General features: G+C 40.6%; 1 protein-coding gene across 4 annotated transcripts in view; it reads left to right on the forward strand.

Moving 5' to 3' along the window:
* Positions 1 to 24174, forward strand: part of nhsl2 (NHS-like 2) — an 85351-nt gene that overhangs the window by 21925 nt on the left and 39252 nt on the right. Inside the window, exon 1 of one of the 4 annotated variants that reach the window (XM_059535279.1) lies at positions 19165 to 19506. The exons of the other annotated variants lie outside the window; for them this stretch is intronic. Within the exon in view, the coding sequence (XP_059391262.1) occupies positions 19425 to 19506 (82 nt within the window). The 5' untranslated portion in view covers positions 19165 to 19424. Of the gene's footprint in view, positions 1 to 19164; positions 19507 to 24174 lie in introns of those variants that run through there. 4 annotated transcript variants of the gene reach the window in all.

Genomic DNA, 24174 nt, shown 5'->3' on the forward strand with positions numbered 1-24174 from the left:
GATAGATAGATAGATAGATAGATAGATAGGTATATGTTGTTAACTGATGTTCAGCTATTTCTTTTTAATGGTCAAATGATGTAATTATGTACCTTTCATTTCACCAAACTGATTATGCAGTAGAGATACCCTCACAGATTATGTTTTCAAGTCATTTCAAGTTTCAATGTGACATGATATATGTTGGTGATATCTAAGTGGGTGTGTTGTTTATGTATGTATAATTAGTTTTCCCTTTAACCATTATTTATTAATTCAGATCAATTTGCAGATGACATTTCCTCATTCATTCTCAATTACCCCCTGCCAAATCTAAGACTCAACAGGCTCAGGGGAGGCAAGAGAGACGCTGCCTCCTGCTGTAACTTTAACTGCAGGTGTTGCTGTGGGACAGTGTCACTTTAGAAAAATCAAGTGATTTATACTGTTTAATGTCATGTTTTGTGATAATTGCATTGTTTTATTTTTATGCTGTGGAGGAGGCACTGCCTCCCTTGCCTCCTTGGAGGAAAGTGCAAACTCCGAAAAAAAGAAATCAGATTGAAACTTTTAAAATGTTGAACAAAACAAGATCATCCCACTTTAAACAACTACACACTTAAACTGTAAATGGCTTTAGTTTTTGTTTGTGAGATTTTTAATGACTCTTTCAACAGGTTACATCGTTACACCATTAGGTGCCAACAAGTATCTTTCTTATGAGTGAGTCACTGAATCTTTCATTTAGTCATTTGTTTTGTTCACAACATTGGCTTCATTTTAAAGCTGAAAAATACTGCATCCAAAGAGAGGTAGGATGCTAACAAGGGACATATGAATCCCATTCTGTTGACTGAAATAACTTCATCTGATCATACTTTTTTTGAATGGAGCATAGCTGTATCCTTCGCTGCTAATAATATCCCACTATTCTGTGTATTCAATTCCATGGCAGTTGGAGTACTAAAGCTGAAAATATTAGTTACTCAATAATAGTGGATTTTTCAATGACCTTTATACAAGTCACATCATTATACCAGTAGGTGGCTACAAGTGACTTAAAGGGGTGGTTGATTGGATTCAACTGGAGCACATTCATTGTCCGTGTGATGTCACACAGCCAAGAAGCTGAGAAAAGCTTGATCTGAGAAAGGGATAAAGATTTTAGTAGAAAAAAAAATGGGTGGATTTGTACTATTTTAGGGTGGTTGTGTACACACACTGCCAACACTCATTTATGTTTAAACAACTTGTAAAAGTGCATCCGATGACCCCTTTAAAAACATAACCAATATATATGTTGCTTGCAAAACAATTTTAGTCAGATTGCCCAACACAGGATCATCTCGTTTTAGAGGAAGGGGTGTAAAAGTGAAGGAGGTGTGAAGCGATCGTATGAGAAAGAGAAGTTCTGTCTTTAACCTCTAGAGCAGTTCTAATCCTCTCAGATGGCTAAATTGAGGGCATTTTTTCTTTGGGTTCATTCATCCCTCTCTTTTCTCCTCTCATGTTATTCTGTTTCTTCCTGCCTACTGAGAAACTGAGAGGCTGGTTGAAGGGCCAGGTGCTGTTGCTGTAGGAAAGTTGTACAGTATAAAGTCACCCTGATTGCTTCTGTACCCACCGTGCCCACCCAGGACGCTAGTGGCAGCGCTCACAAAGTTGCTGTAATCAGATCACACGTGCTGCTTTCAGACTGATCTGATATTTTAGTCACAAACACATTCAGAATCAATGCACTAGTCTTGAACTAATTCCCAGCCTTACATTCTCCTTTCAAATGTGTTTTTTATCTTTCTTCCCACCTTTTCCCATTCCTCCTTCCTGAGCCATACGATTCACTCGGAGGTCATCTTTTTTTTCTGCTGCGTTATGCTGTGTTTATGTTTTGCCTCCAGATGGTGTAGGCATGTTTGTGTGTCTAAGGTTAATGTGTGTGTGTGTGTGAATCAGAGGTCTTCAGAGTTTTGCCAATCCTGCGCTCATATCTATAAACGCTCTTTCTCATCCATCATCTCTGCTGCACGTGCATCTGTTTCTGCTTAAAATACATTGTGCATTTTCAGATCTGTTTTAAGTTTCTATGGTTTTCGCCTCCTCTCATGACACCACCCCGTTCAAACAATATTATTTTAAGACTTAAAGCTACAAAACTGCAACCTCCTCCGTGTTGGTAATGCGAATGACTGTAGATGTAAGGAGTGAATTATTTATTTACTGCAAACTAATCTTCCAGTAGCTAGCTACATATAGTTTCTTTGCGAAGTCTGGTCCTCCATATTCTTTCTTTCTTTTCTTCAATAACATCTATGTGGTGAGGAGCTTTGGAGGCCTCAACCCCCTCCCCACTAATCTCTCCACAATATTGTTGGAAATGGCTCCAAAGGATGGAGTGGAATAGGAGGGAGTGAAACCAGGATAGGCGTTCCCTCCTCCAAGGGTTGGTTCATGGGGTTTTCACAAAGTTTGTCATGAGTTAAAAAAGAATGGGGGCTCTCTCTCTCTCCTGTTTCTCCTTTCATTTCTCTCTTCACTCCACCCTCTTTCCCTCCTCTCTCTCTAAGCCCCCTAAACATGACCGCGTTCTTCTGCACCCCTCACCCTCTCTGTTGCTGTAGAGCAGAACAGCACAAGCTAGTGTCCTTTTCCATTCCCCTTTTCTTTTGTCTTGTAGGAATTGGTCAGGTTGCTCCTGGTCTGTAATCCAGGTGAGTGGTGAACAGGTAAACTTTGTTTTTTATACGCTTCTGAGCCAATGTCACTCGAACTTGCTTGTTAGAATGAGATAATACAGTCTAAAAGTTTCAGTGACCATTTTTGTTTTGTTGGCTTGACAATGCAACTTGCAAAAGCTGCGTGCTGAGTCCTGGCAAGTAGTTTCACAGACTGGCAAATCAGATATTGATGGAGTCTCTGGGATTTGAGCTGTTTATTACAATTACTGATGAGGCTATGACAGTGAGAGAGAAGCATCGATTTACAGTTATGTTTTTATGACTAATGGCTGGCTAGCGACAGAAAATTCCCAGCATCTAGGCCTTTGGAGACGTTTGTGCATGGAGCTGATGATTGACAGCCAGCGTACTGTAAGAGCCAGAGGGATGTCGTGAGAGATCTCACAAGCTGTTGGAGTAATGAAACCTGCTGTGCTATCAGAGTTTCTCCTCCCTTTACTGTTTCTGTTTCCCATGTAGGAATGAAGTAATGTTTTTTGAGCAACTCTGCAGGTTTGGCAGAAGGTGCTGAAACTAAAGATGCTGACACAGCTTTTGCAATGATTGAGGGAGCAGAATATGTTATGGTCAAAAGACAACTGTAAAGAAGAGCTAAACTTATTGATACCGTTGATATACTGATATACAGTTTTGTCTCATGGGGAAAATCCAATCATTTTCCTTTTTTTTCAGCACAGTTCTGCTGGAGGTATAATCACAGAGACAAATACACATACAGATGTTCCCTGAAGCATTTTACTCTTTAACTGCATTTCACTCACTGTTAGTGTCAATGTCAGTCAAGCATTTATATGACGATTAACAATATTGCTGTTGTCACATTTAATCGTGGTAACTGCTGTTTGATGTAGTGAAGTGACATTCAGCCAAGTATGGTGACCCATACTCAGAATTTGTGCTCTGCATTTAACCCATCCGAAATGCACACACACAGAGCAGTGAACACACACACACACACACACTGTGAGCACACACCCGGAGCAGTGGGCAGCCATTTATGCTGCGGCGCCCGGGGAGCAGTTGGGGGTTCGATGCCTTGCTCAAGGGCACCTAAGTCGTGGTATTGAAGGTGGAGAGAGAACTGTACATGCACTCCCCCCACCCACAATTCCTGCCGGCCCGGGACTCGAACTCACAACCTTTCGATTGGGAGTCCAACTCTCTAACCATTAGGCCACGACTTCCCCTGTGCTACACAGGGTCACATTGTAGCTGCAGTCACCGCTGTGAGGCTGTTATGATGGCTTTTGCTTTTGCTTATGGTTCAGGTTCAGTTTCTTATTATACCTTGTTGAATACCTAGCCTTAGTATTAATATAGAAATAAAGACAATGGATGTTTCCTTAACTATTGGCATTCTTGGAAAATTAAGTATCTTAAAGTGATAGATCATCAAAAATTAAAACATAGATGATTCAAAAGGTTCATAAATCCATAGTAAATGTAATCCAAATGAGTCAAGCAGTTTTATCCAAGTCTTCTGAAGAGACACATTCACTTTATATCAGACTTCTAGCTGAGGGACATTTGTGTTTTGAAGATTGACAAGTCTTTAAACATACTTTTCACACTATTTCTAGTTCATTTGCTGTAATTAGTATACAAACAATATACAGTAGTGGATCTTGCAACATCTTTTTTTTCCATTTTTTATGAAATGTATAATATTTCTCACCACAGTGAGAAATGTTTTTACCATATTCAAAATGATGTTTGGTGTTTTAGCACTGTGATGCAATGTTAAAAAATGAAATTTTAAGCATGTTTAAAACTACCATCAATTCCATTTATGGAATTACATATTTGATGGGTATTTATACAAAGACTGGGACATGAGTAACATGAGTAAAAATGCAAGTACAACTGTAAAAAATGATAGGCTAAGTGATGTGTAAACATTAGTTTGTGGCAGCTCTATATGTTTTCAAACAATGGAAGGAAGAGGTTGTTGGAGTTTCTTTGAACAATAATTATTTTGGCAATTACATTTTGTACTGCTAGTGGCACAGAACAATTATTGTTGAAATGTTTACAGTTTAGAAAGCTTTTTGGCATTGCGGTTCACACTCATTTCACAGTTAAAAAAGCTCAAGCCTCAAGACACAGCCTAAATAATTACTGTAAATATTTATAGATTTAATGAGTGTAAATGAGCTTTACTTTTGTAGAGGCAATACCAAACATACACAGCAGAGCTATGACTTGCAGAAATTAAGAAGACAGTATTCCTGTAAAATTAGCTACACACACATACACACACACACACACACACACACACACACACACACACACACACCTGCTCAAACCCAGGGAACTTAAGCCTGCAAGCTGACTGACAAACTCTTTTATGAGGCTTTTTTATATGTATACTGTAGATGCAGCATTTGGTTTCTCTCAGTTGCTGAACATTGTGTCTTTTGTTAATGGTTAGATTCTTTTTACGAACTCTTGTATTTAACAATGTATGTGTGTGTGTCTCTGACTCACACATACAGAGAGCGAGAGTGTTTCTGTGAGAGTATATGTCATTCTCTGAGTATAGATCACACTTACACAAGGGTATAGTTGAGAAAGCAAAGACATTTCTCAGCACTCTGTCACCAACAGGCTTAAGTAATGGAGTACTGTATGTGAGTTTGCGAGCTGAGGGGACAGATCCGGGGGTTCCTTTACATAACTAAATGACCCCAGTGATTGTGCCAGGAGCTTCTAGTAGCACACAGATGATCATGTCTGAGCTCAATTCAGATTGGTGAAGAGGAATCATCCCAACAAAAGATCTGGATCAGAGGTTTTCACACTGGTGTCTGGGAAACCTTGGGTGGCTGCAAGTGAATAAAGTAAATTAAATAAGAGCAACAGTGTTCTGGTAGCTCAGACATCTGGACATGGGTTTGATTTCCATGGAATGAATGAACTGATTTGGTTAAAATCATATACCAAATGTCAAATTTAGTACAGTTTAATTCTGTTTTATTATTTTTATTTCATTAAACATTTAGTAGTTATTTCATATATCATAAGATATAGAGAACATATATCTTTATTTATACTATAATCCAAAGACTTGAAATATGTTTTTGAAAGATGTCTATCTTGCTCACAAATGGTGTATTTATTTGATCAAAAATACAGTAAAAACAGTAATCATTTCTGTAACACTTTACCTAAAGCCTTTATGCATAATGCATTATAAAGGTTATTATAGGGTAAAAGGCATTATAATTAATTATAAAATGCATTGTATAAATGAGCCTTTTGCACATTTATAAATGAGCCTTTAAGGGTATCATCATATTTGGGGTCTGTGGCATAAAAACTTTGAGAATCGCTAATCTAGATAATTGCACTCTAAAAAACACTGGGTTAAAAACAACACAATATGGGTTGTTATTAACCCAAGGGCTGGGCAAATATAGAACAGAACCCATCTTGGGTTAATTTTACCCAGCAAACTAGGTTGTTTATTTAACCCACCATAAGGGGTTTATTTAACCCAGATAAAGTTTATAAATTTTTACTATATTACTTGCTTAATTTTTACTTCATACATTAAATAATGTTTACAGTTTAACGTAAAACCTCTAAACTTTTCTAAAATAATCCACACAACCACTGGTTTGCATGTTAACTTCCTTTATTTTCCTTTAATTATCATTTACAGCATTGCTTATATCGTTTTTAATAGGCTATACATATTGCCCATATTTAAACTTGTTTAACAAACAGTAAAACTCAAAAATAACTCAACCGCTGGGTTAAGTCTGACCCAGGATCTGAGTAAAACTAAAACTACCCAAACATTGGGTTGTTACATTTGACCCAGGAGCTGCAAAACAACCAAAGTCCTTTCAGGCAAGTCGTGCCACTCGGCCGCCATCTTGGCAACGCCAAGATATACCTTTACTACGCATGCGCAAGGGGTACCTCAACTGTGCGCATACGTCAGTGGAACCAGACGATAGGCTTAAATGTTTCCCGGCTTGACTGTTAAAAGCAGATGATTGGCTTTCCGGCGGGAGGGGCGGGACATGTGCACACAACCGCCATCTTTGCCGTTACGTGTTTTCCTTATATAGTTGTATTGAGGATTGAGGAAGTGGCATGTCTCTTATAAACTGTCTCTGAAAACAACCCAAACACTGGGTTGTTACGTTTGAGCCAGGAGCTGGGTAACACAAAAACTACCCAAACACTGAAAAAATAACCCCAAAAAATTACCCAAAAGGCTCAACCCAGCATTTGGGTTAAAAAAAAATAACCCCGGAATTTTTAGAGTGTGTTTTTCTGGGAAGAACTCCTTTTTCCAACCATCTGCATTAATTATCATTCTTGCTGATGGATCTGCTTTATAAAATTTGTGGTCTGTATCCCCCATTTGCCTATAAACAATAGTCAGTCACTCAGCCAATCAATCCACACAGTTGCTGTGTTGTCTGCTGTTTTTGCTTGCAAGAAGCAAATTGTCCTATGCTTCCGTCTCTGGCAGCAGGTCAGCCGTCCTCATTTGCACAGAGACTTTGGCTGCAGGATTTGAGCTGCTCCACCCCGCTCTCTCCATCCTATCATAGCGCCAGCTGACAGACAAACCCAATGTCCCTTTAAACCTCCCCTGCTCTGCATGCAGAACCCACTCTGCCTTCTCATTCAGATCAACTGAGCTGTTTAGCTGGAATTACAATCCCCTAATCCAGCGCTGCATGGAGGAGTTTAAAAAGAGATGAAAGAATGCACAGAATAATCAAATGAAATGAACAGAATGAAATGAGAGTTTGAAATACATAAATAGATGAAAGAGAGTCTGAAAACCAGATTAAGGCACTAAAGTACGTTTTTATAGACGATTGTCGAGAACAGAGGAGAAGTGCTGTTGAAGCACTAGAGGTGTGTGTGTAATCCGGTGGGTGGATGGACAGTTAGGGCTTGTAATCTGCCATGTTCTTGCTGCTCTTTGCTGCCAGCAGTTGAGTCGAATTATTAATCCACAACCAATTATTCCAAATCTCAATCTGCAGCCAGATGTCCAGTGCTCCAGATTCAGCTTCCTGATGATAAAACATGGACTGTCACACAAACATACACACCTCTCAGTGACAGTAGGACATCTGATTTCATGCTGTAAAACAGGAACTAGGATTGGTGCTGAATGATAGTGTGGATTGACGGTGCTGATCTTCACTAAGGTACTGTAAACCCCGATTTATCCCCTTTGTTCTGTTTTCTGGTGCCATCAGCCAGCGTTTTCCACTATCTGCTTCCAGCACTGTGTCTGTGATTCAATTAGTGTGGAGAGAGCCACCAATCTAAATATAGTAAGACAGTAGTTTATTTGTTCTGTGGAGTATATAGGCCTGATTTGGTTAGCTCATTTCAGTTGATGGCAGAGGTGCTCGCACACACCGATGGACTTTATGTGCTGAATACATGTTCTAGAGAGGAAATGTGACGCCATGCACATCCGCTGACAGACCCCAGGGGCCGCTTTTTTCATTTTTATTAACTCCTATGAAAACAAAACACCACAGCAGATGATTTCAGAGTTTAGAGGTACAGTATGAGAGGAAACGCTCAGTAGAAGAGATATTTAGCAGGTTTTGTGCAGTGTTATTTTAGTGTTATTTATTTATATAATGTTATAGTATTTATTATTTCCAAAGAGCTTTTATTTGTATATGTAACAATATAAAAACTTCATAATCACGGGAAGAAGGAGGCGGGAACCGGCGGACATTTAAATCAAAACTTTAATGATAAAATAAACCCAAAACAGCGCGACAGCCCCTCACGGACGACTGCCACGCACAAACAAAAACCAAACACAAAATAAAGCCAAGGCCTGGTCCTCTCTCGTGCTTCACTCTCGTCGCTCCTCTTTTGTATCCTTCCGATATCCTCCGTGGGACTCGAGACCGGCGAGTGGAGCTGGTGTCACTCATTTCCCAATCACTCCACCGGCCTCGTTCTGTTCCCACGGCTGTCGGCCCCATCCCACTCGTCACAGTATATTTTAATAATACATTTTTTATCAATTTTTGTAACTTTTTTATACATTATGTATTTCAGGTTTAGTCATTTTAGTACATCAACTTCAGCACTGTTAGACTTTTTATTGCATTTTTGCGGTAAGTAACTGTAAATGTAAAAGTCTAACAGCGAGGTTTGAAAGGTTTTGTTATTTGGCATGGCAACGTTTTTAAGTTTTAAAGTTTTTAGGGTTTTCATCTAATGTTTATATTGTATTCTATTTTATTTCAGCTCAAGTCAATAAATGAACATACCCCTAGTTTTAGTTCACAATGACAATCCTTGATTTCTGACTGTTACAGTGAAAGTGCATATTTCGCATGGGTCCCTCTACAATGTGTGTGGTCTGAAAAAAGGACAAGGAGAGATGGCAGCAGCAGCAGTAGAGCGGCGCTGATCTCGTCTTACTCTCACACTCTCTCCAGTCCAGCACCAGATGAAAAACAATAGGATCAGTGCAGCTGTGAAGCCAGCTGTCACTTTCAGCTCGAGAGCAGGACAACCCCCTGTAGTACAGTGAGAAGACATAGACAGCTGTTACTGTATCAGCTCTAATCATCCTTAATGTTTCTCAGCATCTTTATAAGATATCAGCCTTGTTTTCCCTCTTCTTATATAAGTATTTGTCCACTTGCACATAAAAAGAGTTTTGACTTCTGACATCGAATGATTTTGATCCTTTTTAAAATGTTGTTCATTTGCATATCTTTGTATTCAGAAATTAATCTGCTTTCATGTGATGTAATGAGGTGAAAAGATCAGAGGACGAGAGCTGTGATCAGTAAGATGAGAAAGCGTGTTTTTGTGTGATGTTTTAGCTTCACTTGAGTTGAGAGATGGAGGTGCAAGGCTTCTGGTAGCAGTCAGATGTGCTGATTAATGTTGCAGGTACTGCAGTTAGTGTTGAGTTATTCCAATTTAGTCACATCACTGCACACACAAAACTATTTGTTTGTGCGTTTTAAAGGGATAGTTCACATAAAATTGAAAGTTCTGTTATCATTTTGTGACGATCGCTATCCAGTGAAACACAGGGAGAGAGATCCAAGTGCAGGTATGTCTTTATTAGGGTAATCCAAAACGTAATCCAAAACAAGCCAGGGTCAAAACCAGAATGCAGTCCAAAAACAAACAAACAAAGAGGCAACAGGAACGGGAACTCGGAATACGAGGAACTCGGGAGACGAGAAAACTGGATACAAAAGGAAAGGACTCCATACAGACAACAGGAAAGGACTGGTCAATATAGGGAGGCTAATGACAATTAAGTGAAGGCACCTGGTGCAATAGCAGGAGTGCAATTACTGTGATGAAGGGACAAAGCTAGTGGTAATTTTAGTGCCTACGGTGAAGTGCCTAAGGGGAAGTGAGCCCACTAGTGGACACCCAGGGAAACAGAGACTAGACAGCATGACATTACTCCCTCCTCCACGGAGCAGCTGCCAGATGCTCCACCCAAACCCAAGAAGAGACCAAAGACACAAAGAGACCAGGAGGGAGGTGGAGCGGCGGAGGACCAGGGGGAGGGACGGAGGGGCCAGGTAAAATGGGGAATCAGAGACAAGAGGACCAGGTAAAATGGCGAAACAGAGACAAGAGGACCAGGTAAAAGGGGGAAACAGCGACAAGAGAACCAAGTAAAATGGGGAAACAGAGACAAGAAGTGCAAACACAAAAACAAGGAGCCCAGGAGGGAGGTGGACCGGCGGAGGATCAGGGGGAGGGACGGAGGGCCAGGTCCTTAGAGGGAAACAAAGAGAAAGACAAAGACAAGGAACCCAGGAGGGAGGTGGACCGGCGGAGGATCAGGGGGAGGGACGGAGGGCCAGGTCCATAGATGGAAAACAGACAGAAGAGCAAAACAAAACAACCACAAAACACAAGTCCAGGAAGGACATAACGTGACGCCAACCAGGGCGGAGCAGAAGACCACCACATCCATGCAGTCGAGACAGAAGCCCACCAGGGCAGAGCAGATGACCACCACATCCCTGTGGTCGAGACAGAAACCCCCCAGGGCGGCGCAGAAGACCACCACATCCGTGCGGTCGAGACAGAAGCCCACCAGGGCGGCGCAGAAGACCACCGCATCCCTGCGGTCGGGACAGAAGCCCCCCAGGGTGGCGCAGAAGACCACCACATACGTGCGGTCGGGACAGAAGCCCCCCAGGGCGGCGCAGAAGACCACCACATCCGTGCGGTCGAGACAGAAGCCCCCCAGGGCGGAGTAGAAGACCACCACATCCGTGCGGTCGAGACAGAAGCCCCCCAGGGCGGAGTAGAAGACCACCACATCCGTGTGGTCGAGACAGAAGCCCAACAGGGCGGCAAGAAGACCACCACATCCGTGCGTTCGAGACAGAAACCCCCCAGGGCGGAGTAGAAGACCACCCCAGTGGGATCGAATTAACCGGAGAGCAAGTCTGGTTAGGCAAGTCTGAAACAGAGAACATGAACAAGTTAAGGGTAGCCTCCGTGGCCACGACTGAATCAGTCGAGCGCTCAGAGAGTTCGGCTGAGACGTGACGAGGCTCTGGAAGTTCCGCAGAGGCGAGGAGAGACTCTGGTAGTTCAGCCGAGACGAGGAGAGGCTCTAGTAGTTCAGCCGAGACGAGGAGAGGCTCTAGTAGTTCAGCAGAGACGTGGAGAGGCTCTGGTAGTTCAGCAGAGACATGGAAAGGCTCTGTTAGTGCAGCAGAGACGTGGGGAGGCTCTGGTAGTTCCACAGAGACGTGGAGAGACTCTGGTAATCCCATGGTGTTTAGACTGGATTCCAGAAGATCAATGCTGACTTGACTCTGCTCATGAAGATCATTAGTGGCCTGACTCTGCTCATTAAGATCTTTGGTGATTTGCATTTGTTCATGAAGATCAATGGTGACTTGCCTTTGTTCATGAAGATCATTGGTGACTTGCATTTGTTCATGAAGATCAATGGTGACTTGGCTTGACTCCGGAAGGTCAATGGTGACTAGCCCTGACTCCGGAAGGTCAACGGTGAATAGCCCTGACTCCGGAGGGTCAACGGTGACTAGCCCTGACTCTGGAAGATCAACGGGGAACCTGACTCGACTGTGGAGGGTCAACGGGAACCTGACTCGACTCTGGAGGGTCAACGGGAACCTGACTCGACTCTGGAGGGTCAACGGGAACCTGACCCGACTCTGGAAGGTCAACGGGAACCTGACTCAACTCTGGAAGGTCAACGGGAACCTGAATCGACTCTGGAAGGTCAACGGGAACCTGACTCGACTCTGGAGGGTCAACGGGAACCTGACTCGACTCTGGAGGGTCAACGGGAACCTGACCCGACTCTGGAAGGTCAACGGGAATCTGACTCAACTCTGGAAGGTCAACAGGAACCTGAATCGACTCTGGAAGGTCAACGGGAACCTGACTCGACTTTGGAAGGTCAACGGGAACCTGACTCGACTCTGGAGGGTCAACGGGAACCTGACTCGACTCTGGAGGGTCAACGGGAACCTGACTCGACTCTGGAAGGTCAACGGGAACCTGACTCAACTCTGGAAGGTCAACGGGAACCTGATTCAACTATGGAAGGTCAACGGGAACCTGACTCGACTCTGGAAGGTCAACTGTGGCTGTCATTTGGTGCAGAGGCGCTGGGCAAGCAGCCATCATGTGCCATGACTCTGGACCGGCGGCCATCTTGGGCAGTGGCAATGGGCCGGCGGCCATCTTGGGCAGTGGCGATGGGCCGGTGGCCATCTTGGGCAGTGGCGCTGGGCTGACGACCACCTTGTGCTGTGACGCTGGGTTGGCAGACTTCTTGTGTAGTGGCGCTGAGCTGGCGGCCATCCCACCGGAAGAGACAGGAGTGGCTGGGGCATCCCACGGAAGCCGATGCTGCAAGTAGCACACGAATTCCCAGAACCCAAATGTGGCTAACTGAGCCATTTCCTTTTGAGGAACCGGGTCATCCAGCCCGCTATTAAAATAGTCTTTTAGGGCCACATCATTATATCCCATGCCCTCGGCCAGGGACCAGAACACCTGTGCCATGGCACCCACCTCATTGCCCTCTTGGCGGAAGGTAGTTAATTTGAAATATTTAGCCCTCCGCTCCACCATACTGGCTGGGGAGGAAACATGAAAAGACATACCGCTGGATCTAAACTAATGGAGTCCTTCTGTGATGATCGCTATCCAGTGAAACACAGGGAGAGAGATCCAAGTGCAGGTATGTCTTTATTAGGGTAATCCAAAACGTAATCCAAAACAAGCCAGGGTCAAAACCAGAATGCAGTCCAAAAACAAACAAACAAAGAGGGAACAGGAACGGGAACTCGGAATACGAGGAACTCGGGAGACGAGAAAACTGGATACGAAAGCAAAGGACTCCATACAGACAACAGGAAAGGACTGGTAAATATAGGGAGGCTAATGACAATTAAGTGAAGGCACCTGGTGCAATAGCAGGAGTGCAATTACTGTGATGAAGGGACAAAGCTAGTGGGAATTGTAGTGCCTATGGTGAAGTGCCTAAGGGGAAGTGAGCCCACTAGTGGACACCCAGGGAACTAGAGACTAGACAGCGCGACACATTTACTCATCCTCATTTAGTTTCAATGACTTTCTGCTACTAAACCAAAATAAAGCCATTTTCAAACATCCGGTTATGTATTTTTCCTCTGTTATTTACTTCCACTTAGCAAAATAGTCTGCTCATAAGCTCCACCAAGCCTTTGTTTTATGTAACAGCACAGGCTCTGGGCATGTGACCAAAAGCTTGAATCTCGTTGGTTGACCAGCTTTATTCATAGTGCAAAGGAAAAAAGATTAAAACCCTCTCCATAGAGGCCTGAACAGACAAATCAACAGCTGTTCATTCAAATGAAAATGTTTATCAGACCACATTTTTGCACTGAATCTTCTTCTTGTGTGAACAAACCTTAGTACTGTATTTTTGTAACATGTAAAATATGATATACTGGATATCACTCAGTGTGGTCTCAGAAGTGAAAAGTAAAATTGATATAAACGGGTCGATATCACCTTGAGTGCCTTTCAAACTTCACAATACAAAAAAAAAATAATAATTTTAATTTCCCATTCGCTTTATGTCATATCATAAATAATAGACACTCAAGTACTATAGAAACATAATTTATAATTTATTTAAATAAATTTATAATTTATGAAAGGTATGATGTCCCTTTCCTAAATAGGGTTATTATAAAAAATAATATAATAATAAAAAATAATATAATTACATCCTCAATCACATTGATACCCCCCCCCACCACTCATAATCATTTTATTTTTTTAGCAATATTATCCACAAATGAATGGTATGTCCACCCTGTCATGTTTATGTCCACTCTGTCGAGTCTAAGTGGCCAACAGAGACATTTTTAGCTTTAATTAGCATATTAACTTAATTAATATGCATATTAACTGGTTATTGAAGAAAATTTGGTACTGTATATTGAAACTTACAAGTTTTTTTATACCGACAGGGTGGACATGTTAAGCTTTGGCAAAGCAAGGAACCAAACTCAGACAAAGAAAATTTGTCAATAAAAAAAAAAGTCTCCAACTTATTCACCTCAGCCGCTGAAATTCCCGCCACTGAAGATGTCAATAAAGGGGATGAATCCCCAATACGACGGTGGACAACCATTCAAGGGACATGGACAATCTCTTCTTTTTTGTTAAATAAAAATATAGCCTTTATTACCAAATGATCAATACACTCAAGTTGAGTCTTATTTAACAAAATATTAATAAGATATTTTTTTATTTTATTTTATGATTTGACAATCTACTATCATTCAGATTAAATGTGCAGTGCATGGGACATGTGTGGGGACAAAATAACATGCATCCTCTTATACAAAACAAATAAACAAACATAAAATTTGAAAATGTATCTAAAGAGCCAAGTAATGCTTTTGTCATGAATATAAAACAAAAAACTTAGCCAAATATAACACCCTTTCATTTCATTTTTATGTTAAGTTATCATGGCAAATGAGTTACAGGACACCAAAATGCACCCTACAGTCATACTGACCCAAACATTTGTTGTTTGTCTTTTATTTGTCCCTCTTTTGCTTTAATGGCAGCAGCACTCAAGCTGCATGAACTCCAAAGGTTAGTGTCAAATCTGATGATCATGTGTCTCCAGCATGATCCAAAAAGCATCTTAACCTTTTTGACTGTATGTGACAAAGAGTCACAAGATCAATGTGATTTGATTATTTGATTAGTTGTCTGGAAATGTGTGAATGAGAAGTATGTGACCCTGGAACACAAAATCAGTAATTTTTTTCTAAATTGTGATTTTATACATCTGAAGCTGAATAAATAAGCTTTCCAAAGATATATGGTTTGTTATGATAGGACAGCATTTGCCTGAGATACAACTTTTTGAAAATCTGGAATCTAAGGGTTCAAAAAAACAAACAAACAAACAAAAAAACAACACATATTCCAAATATTGAGAAAATTGCCTTTAAAGTTGTTCAAATTAAGTTCTTAGCAATGCATATTACTAATCAAAAATTAAGTTTTGATATATTTATGGTAGGAGTTTTAGGAGATATTTACAAAATATCTTCATGGAACATGATCTTTACTTAATATCCTATAATTTTTTACCCATACAATGTATTTTTGGCCATTGCTACAAATATACCTGTGCTACTTAAGACTGGTTTCAAGATCCATGGTCACATATTTCCTAGTCATTTGTTTCATGTTTCGTAGTTTTAAATTCTAAAACCTTCTGTCGAATTCCAGGCTCAAATTAGAATCACAGATTTTCAATGTGGTCTCAGTCTTTTGAACTCCACTGTATAACAGCAACATAAGTATTCATGAGTGGGTATGAATGTGCATGAATAGTACATGAACAGACTTTTGTGTGTGTAATTGTGCAGTGTGTTTACTCAGGTAATGGTTTGTCAGTGTGTGTGTTTGACCTCAGATTGCCCTGTGCAGAGCTCTCAACAACTGAGCCAAGTCTTTGCCTGAGCACTTCCTCTGCCCCTTCCTTCCTCACTCTCCTGTTTTTAAAGGAAGGCTGTTTGATCACTACAGAGGGTCCTGGAAACACTGACATAGTATTTCTATTTGAGGTGAAAGAGTAAACCCTGTCTGTGTTTGAGGGGGAGAGTGCCTACAGGTATGAGTGAGTGTTTTATAAAATGTCTGAGATTTGAATGTTGAATTCAGTGGAAGTGTATTAGATATTGTCGTTTAAATGGCCTCTGCAGTGGAAAAGTGAGCTCCACAAATGCCATATCTTAATTTATCTTAATTTTAAATTTGATTACGTTTTAAAGACCCTCGTTAAATGTACACACATGGTTTTTCGATATCTTAATGTTCAACTTGATCTCCTCTGCAGTATCTATCACTGACGCTATATCCCACCCCTCACTAAGTGCAAGTTAATAAATAGGAATTGTGTTGTGATTGGCTACTGTGAGTAGTCTACTCTTGTGTATCAGAAGACTACTAGCTCTATCACTCAGCAAATAAAGAAATTATAGCTGAAATGGACTGTCCTGAGACGCCAAGTCACCCCTGCTGTCTCAAGTTGGTCATATTCACTGTGTGCTATATGAAAATTTAGCTTTGCCTGGTACACAGTTCAAATGTTTGCTTCCTTTTATTTATGTCTTTGTTTTGGAAAACACCATAATAGGATGTTTTAGAAGTAGTAGAAATTTTCTAACTTGATCATTTTCTAATTATTTATTTTCAATTATTCTAGTAGATATTATGTAAAATAAAAACAAAAGTAATGACAATAAGTACTATGCTTGTGTTATTTATTATCTTTTAAAAAACTTAAATTGGTCAACCACTAGATACTACAAATTAAATGTAACTGAATTCACCTTTTAATATACCACAAATTTGTCATTTACAATTGATTTAAATGCAGTGTAGAATGTCACACTGCTAGCTAAACATGTCAATACCTGTGTGTGTGTGTGTGTACAATAGGCCTGCACAATAATGACAAAAATCGATTGTCGATTATTCCCTTGAAATTGTGATGATTAATTACGATTATCACTATTTACATTGAATGATGTTTATACCATTGTTTGATGCAACTGCAATATCGTATATTTATATGAAAATAAACAAGCTGAAAACACTCTAACGGAAAAACCTTTAGTGCTTTTCTATAGTATTTAGCCTCAAATGTCAACTATACTTCGGATTGATTTCTTCTAAAACTAAAATAAAATAATGGGAAAACCCTTAAGATAACACGAAGAAAGAAAAAAACATATCTTAAGTGTGCAGAATAACATAAGTGGACTTTGAACGATTAATTGCCGCTTTGAACAATTATGTAATTATGGCATATATAATTGTAATCACGATTAGAAATTCAATTAATTGTGTAGCCCTAGTGTACAGGTTTGGTTATACTATCAAGGGGCAAATGGCCTCACTAATACAGTAAAATATAATCAAATACCCTGAATATTATGTTGCAAATGCTCATAAATTAGCTGAATCATATTTATATTTCGGTTTGATTATGTTAGGTTTAAGAGTAGGGGTTAGGAGATAGAAATATCATTTAACCTGATATATAAACAATAAATGTAAAAACGTGTGTGTGTGTATTATCAACATGTACAAGGCAGGTTCTGGTCACTGGAGTGTGTGCTCTGCTGATTAATCATTGTGCTGTGTGCAGTTTGTGAGGGAGAGAGAGAGAGGGATGTGTGTGTGTCTTTTTATTTTATAAATGTATGTGTAGATTAACACTGTGTTATTTCACAGTATACATGATGTTGTATGTGATGTTCTTATAAATATATGTTCTTAAAAGTTATTCACTCCCTATGGTCTTAAATATATCTTGCAAGAAGGCATTTGCATCTGTGTGTATGTATTTGTGTGTGGTAAAATGTGCAAGTATGACGTCATGAGAGTGTGTATCGATCTCACTGCATCTTTTGGTCTGTGAGAGCAGGTGAGTGTACACATATACAGATGTGACCTCTGTGTGAGTGTCTGTGTGAAGGGACGGGGCATGTGATGTTTACCAGACAGATGTCTGTGATGAATTGATAATGGAGAACAGTGGTGTGGCTTTGAATGTTAAACCTCCAGTCTGCAGTAGAGGGAGGGACCTGCCCTCTCCACTGCAGTGTGTGTGTGTGTGTGTGTGTGTGTGTGTGCAGCCCGTCAGCAGCTCGGACAGCAAGCTGCTCTCACAAGCAGCCTTGGCTCATAACAGGATTTTACACTTGTTTATTATCCTCCGCTATTTATTACTCTATCCCTCAGTTCCTAACTCATCCTTTTCAGGAAAATGTGGGCTGACAGTCATCTGTCCTTGGGAAGCATCCTTCCTCTACCAATCACAAATTTTTCCAGTAAACACACACACACACACACACACACACACAAACACACACACACGTACTAGCTCCTATGTAGCAGAACTCTGCGTTTGTGTGTTTGTATTTAGTGGTGAACTATCACTGCTGTCGCCTTACATCACCTTTCTCACCAAGAGACACCCTTTTTCTCTATTTGCCTTTCTCGCCTATAGCGTCTGTTTTTACTTACCGCGTCTGCTCTCTCTCCTTCCAACTCCCCTCCTCTCAATATTCCTCTCCAGCTCTCTGCCTCCTGTGATTCTCATCTCTCGCTCCCTCTCTTTTCCCTCACTCTCTCCCTGTTTGCCGCATCTTTGCTCCTTGCTCTGTCCTCCTCTATCATGCCCACCGTCATCTCTCACTCTCTCAGTCTTTATTGGCATGACTGTGGTACAGTGTTGCAAAAGCATGGAAATTCACCCTTTTTCTTAAATGCATACTATTGATTTTATTGTGAACGATTCATCCATGCACAATGCATACGTTTGTTAATTTTTTTTAGTCTATGTTCTGCTGAAACAACAGTCTTCTCTCTGGTGATGTATGCCAGACCTCTCCAATCATTTAGTCCAGTAAAACCCCATTTATTTCCTGTCTCTTTGCAGGATGGCATTTAGATCTGCCTCCATCCAATGAATCCATTTTCAGTATCATTTAGCAAGTCATTCGGGTCATACAGCGGTTCCATTTTTGGGTGAACTATTCTTTTTTCCTTTTTTGTGACTCAGTTTTGTTTAGTTTGGTTGCCATACAATGTGGTATTATTTTTTTTTATTCTTGGGAAGAAAACATTGAATGGTTTGATGATGGTCACAGTACAGAATGTGAAAATGTTCTTCATGTGCACCGAGTCTCTCCTCAGTCGCCCCTCTCTCTATCTGTTTTTTTCCCCCCTTCAACCGCAGCGGCTCCACCTCTCCTCAGAATCACTCAGCGCTGATAAAGCATCCACCTCCCTCCTCTATCTACACCCTCCCTCTTTTTCTCTCCCTCTCCTCATTTTGGTATTCCCTACATCCATATATTCCCAAGCTCTCAATGAAATGAACGCAGACCCTGTACTCTGACTGGCTGGAATCGAACTGGATTGGGCGCATGCTCTCTCTCTCTCTTTCACACACTCACACACACACACACGCATGCACCCTCACACACTCACGTTCACGCAAACAAACAGACTCAGTCTCGCCGACTGCTCCGTGTCAGGTGGGCACATGCATGCGCTGCCGTGCTCACACACATAGACGTACCAACACACTCTCAGTCATTGTCAACCCGGTGGCTTCAACCTTGGGATGAGGTGATGTTTTGGGACAGGAAACACGGAGCAATGGGCAATTCCCAACGCCGGGCCAAAGGGAGGCACAAAACCAAGGGGGCAACAGGTAAAGTGCACACATATGTACCTATGTCACACCTAGACGTGTGCACGGATTTATCACATGCGCATTCTTGCACTACATCACACTTCACAATTCCTAGCTCTTATTTTACCATCACTTCAGGGGCTGTACATGTCATCTTATGTGTGTGTGTGTGTGTGTGTGTGTGTGTGTATGTGCACGTGTGAGAGAACATCAATCTCAGTGACTGGTTTCATTTGGTTAATCAGGGTTGCTACTGTAGTCAGGGTCACTGCTTGGTTTAAAATCACGGTTCGGTCTCTCGTTATAGCTGTGAGCTCTTTGAAACTTCTTGCGCTTTCTTCCCTTTATCCAAAAAGAGAGAAAAGGAATGGACCAAAGAAGTGACAAGCCTTTAGAAGCGTGTACCCACACAGACACAGAAGACAGCCGGAGTCAGAGAGGATCAGAGAGAGTGAGGAACAAAATAAAAGATGAGAGGAAAGAGGGGAAAGGGGTGGTGGGAAATGGATTGGGAGGAGAGAGGTTTAAGACAGACGAGGAGTGATGGCAGTTGGAGAAGACGATCAGGATGGGGAGATGAGAGAGACAGAGGAGGAGGGAAGTGTTGAGATGGGGAGCTGTCACTCTGTCTCTTATCTGTGAATTAGAGAGGACACACACATGCACACTAAACGGGTACAAGAAAACATACGTCTTATTTAACACAATCACACTCTCCAGGATCTCCTAAGATATAAGAATGCAGATAAATTCCAGTGCTTTAGAGACACAAAAGCGTACAGGTCTTAAGTAGAGATGAACCTATTCATGGCAACAGAGCTCAGCTGAGCCTGTATGGTGTTTAAAACAAGGCAGCTTCATGGTATTTTTACAGAGCAGAATCAAGCACACGTCTCTTTGTCTTCTAGTGTTGATTTGTTAAATGCTGCTTGGCTCTCATTCAGAATCCACTGTGCAATGTATTGTGACGGTTTCCTGAATCTGTTTGGTTTTACGAATCATGTCTGATTCTGTTTCTTATTTCTGATTCTGAATCCAACATTCAGTTAGGCATATATTTTAGTAGATGGTTTCAAATCGGTTTAGAGTCAGAGTGAAGTGATACTGTTTGGGATTCTTATTCTAAATCTTATTGTTTTCTGATTCTAATTCTGATTCTGAATCCAGTGTTTGCTGCACAGTGTATTTTTTGAAGATTCTGAATCAGTGAATCAGATACTAACTTCTGGTTCTGGATCCAGATTATTTCTTTGTGCGGTGTGTTTTGAACCAGTGATTCAGAATAAAGTGATTTTTATTCTTTGTTATTTGATTTTTGATCCCAATTCATACTCTGATTCTGGATCCAGTGTTTGTTGTAAAGTGTATTTTTTCAGTGTGCTTAAAGGGATAGTTCAAAAATTATGTCATTAATGACTCACCCTCATGTCGTTCCAAACCTGTAAGACCTCCGTTCATCTTCAGAACAGAGTTTAAGATATTTTAGATTTAGTCTGAGAGCTCTTAGGCCGGTGACACACTGGCTGCGTGGCGTTTTTGCTGCGTGTCAGTTGCGTGGCGGCTGCTTCGCGTTTTCTGTGTCTTTACACACCAGAACCGTGCCTGACACGGCACGGCGCGCTGCTGCTGCTGTAGGTGACATAGAGGGAGGCCGCCGACAGACCAGGATCTTGTCTTCATGACAACAATATCAACTTTTTTTTACACACCTACACCTACGCCTACTGATAAAGGACACCGTCAACAGTATTGACGGCAAAATAGACTATGTTTGACAGGTGCAATATTTGAAAATCTATAATTATTTATTTATTTTTTAAATTACATTTATATCTGAATTTATGTCAACCTATAGACTTTCAAATATCAAAATGTCATGAATTAATATGTATTTGTGTACAAAATTACATATAAACATATTTTCCTATTATATTTTGCCTGGAAACGCTTCCAACACTTGCGCGTGTCGCGTGAAAAATAGGCGTCGGTTCTATTTCTAGCATGCACGCGTTTTCCGCGCTGCTCGAGCCGTGCCTGAGACGCGCGTCTCACGCAGGCAGTCTGCAAGCTCAAACCTGTTAACATGTGAGCCGAATTAAAAGCGGACACGCCACGCAGCTGAGACGCTTGCGCCATGCATCCAGTGTGTCGCCGGCCTCAGTCCCTCCATTGAAACTGTGTGTACGGTATACTGTCCATGTCCAGAAATGTAAGAAAAACATCATCAAAGTAGTCCATTTGACATCAGAGGGTCAGTTAGAATTTGTTGAAGCATCGAAAATATATTTTGGTCCAAAAAATAACAAAAAACTACGACTTTATTCAGCATTGTCTTCTCTTCTGGGTCTGTTGTGAGTGCGTTCACTGCAGTGTAGTGGTATCCGGTTCGCGAACGAATCATTCGATTTAACCGGTTCTTCTTAGTGAACCGGTTGAACCAGTTCACCAAATCGAACTGAATCATTTGAAAAAGTTTGCGTCTCCAATAAGCATTAATCCACAAATGACTTAAGCTGTTAACTTTTTTAATGTGGCTGACACTCCCTCTGAGTTCAAACAAACCAATATCCCGGAGTAATTCATTTACTCAAACAGTACACTGACTGAACTGCTGTGAAGAGAGAACTGAAGATGAACACCGAGCCGAGCCAGATAACGAATGAACGATTGACTTGTTCTCGAGTCAAGAACCGAATTATTCGTTCGCAAACCGGACATTACTACACTGCAGTGAATGCGCTCACAACAGACCCTCTATCTTTTTTTCAGTGTACTGGAATGATCTGAATCTGAATCACTGGAAGATTCCGGATCACATCTCTGTCATGCAGTGTATTTCAGTAATGTGGAATAAAGTGGTTGTATTATAATTCTGATTCGTATTTCTGATTCTGATTCATGTCACTAGCTCCGAGTGTGCAGATTGCTGTTTTAGATCAAGTTATTGATTGTAGAGCACAGCTTTAGCCCTCGAATATTGCATCTGGTGATGTATGTGTGTGTTTGTGTATTGTCTGGAGTGCACAGTGCTCTGCACACAGATTGCTTTCTATACACACATTGTTTTCATTCATACTTTTCTCTCCCAGTCTGACGTCATGCTCTCGGAGAAGGGCTGTACCCTGACATAAACAGAAAGAGAGAGAGCTGTGTGTTGCTGTGTGAGACCGGGCAGCTGTTGTCATGGCAACGTACAGGTGGTATTGCCAGTCAATTGAAAGCCTGTTCGATGCTGCCTGTGCGCGCTTTTTTGTGTGCGGTGTGTACCTGTGTCAACCTATGAGATGTCTTAGTTCTCTGTACCTCATAGAAATGCATGTAAGTGATATATAAACAGAAATTGACAACATTCAAGCAGATGATCAGTAAGACACACCTGGTGTTCCTAACAGAAGTGTGTGAAAATACTTGAAACCTGTATTTGACCAGTACAACATGTGCCGTACTTAAAAGAGTTTTTCTCTCACCAGTGGTTCAGTGGCTCTGATTGTTTTGTACCAAAACACAGCTATATCTCGTTTGAGTATTTGTGTTTTGTGTATGTGAGATTGTGGTCCTAATCTGTGTGTCTTTAACCTTGGATATCACGAGCCGTTTGGACACATAAATTCAGCTGTTGGTTAAATGGCAGTCATAGAATGAAAATGTCTGTGTAATGTTATGTATTAGTTATCTATTTATGTGTATTTATGTTGTATCTGTATTTTTGTGAATAAAATTGCACTCTTTTATTTTGCTGAAATCATAATATGTTCAGGATCTAAAATTCTCTTCACATTGCTACAACTGCCAATGCAGAATGAACTGCGAAGATTTACCCCCTACACAATTGTTTTTTATTAAAAAAATATACACTAAATTTTGTCTTTTTTTAAATCATATTATTTAGCTGTCTCCATCTCTTAGTTGAGCAAAAGACACATCATGATTCTGCTCTTACAGATTTTTGTTTTGGTAGCAAGATGTGAGAAATATATCACATTCACTATTGTATTATAATCTATGGTCCACAAGGTTGTGATTATTACATTTTAAAATACCCATTTTTTATTATTTTTCTTTTTTTAAAGTAATTTACTCCTGTGATGGAAAAGTTGAATTTTCACCATCGCTTACTCCAGTCTGATGTGTCAGATGATCCTTCAGAAATCAATATAATATGCTGTATTAGTGCTTATTATCAGTGTTGAAAACAGTAATGACTAATATTTTTGTGGAAACCATAATACATAAAACAAGATTCAAATATTTATAGAAAGAATTCATTTGATTTTTGTTTACTTTACCTTTGATCCTTTAGCCTTTTGATTTAAAAAAGACCCCAAACTTTTGAACAGTAGTGTAAATGTCACCACACTCAATTTAGACATTTAATTTTCTTTAAATATCCTACATAAACTTTTTATTTATTAATTAGTTTTTTTAGATAAAGTCCTTAAAAGATGGATGTTCCACCACAGATGTATATTACAGGTATGTATATTTTATCTTAGGTTTTAAGGGATGGTTCACCCAAAAATGAATATTTTTCATAATTTACTCACCCTCATGTCGTTCCAAACCTCTATAAGTTTCTTTCATATGTTGAACACAAAAGAAAATATTTTGAAAATTTTTTGAAGAACCAAGTTGTTGGTCCACATTGACTTCCATATTAGGGATCGAAATACTATGGAAGTCAATGGG

The sequence above is a fragment of the Carassius carassius genome, chromosome 3 (genome assembly GCF_963082965.1).
Source record: "Carassius carassius chromosome 3, fCarCar2.1, whole genome shotgun sequence".
In the NCBI taxonomy this organism is placed as follows: domain Eukaryota; kingdom Metazoa; phylum Chordata; class Actinopteri; order Cypriniformes; family Cyprinidae; genus Carassius; species Carassius carassius.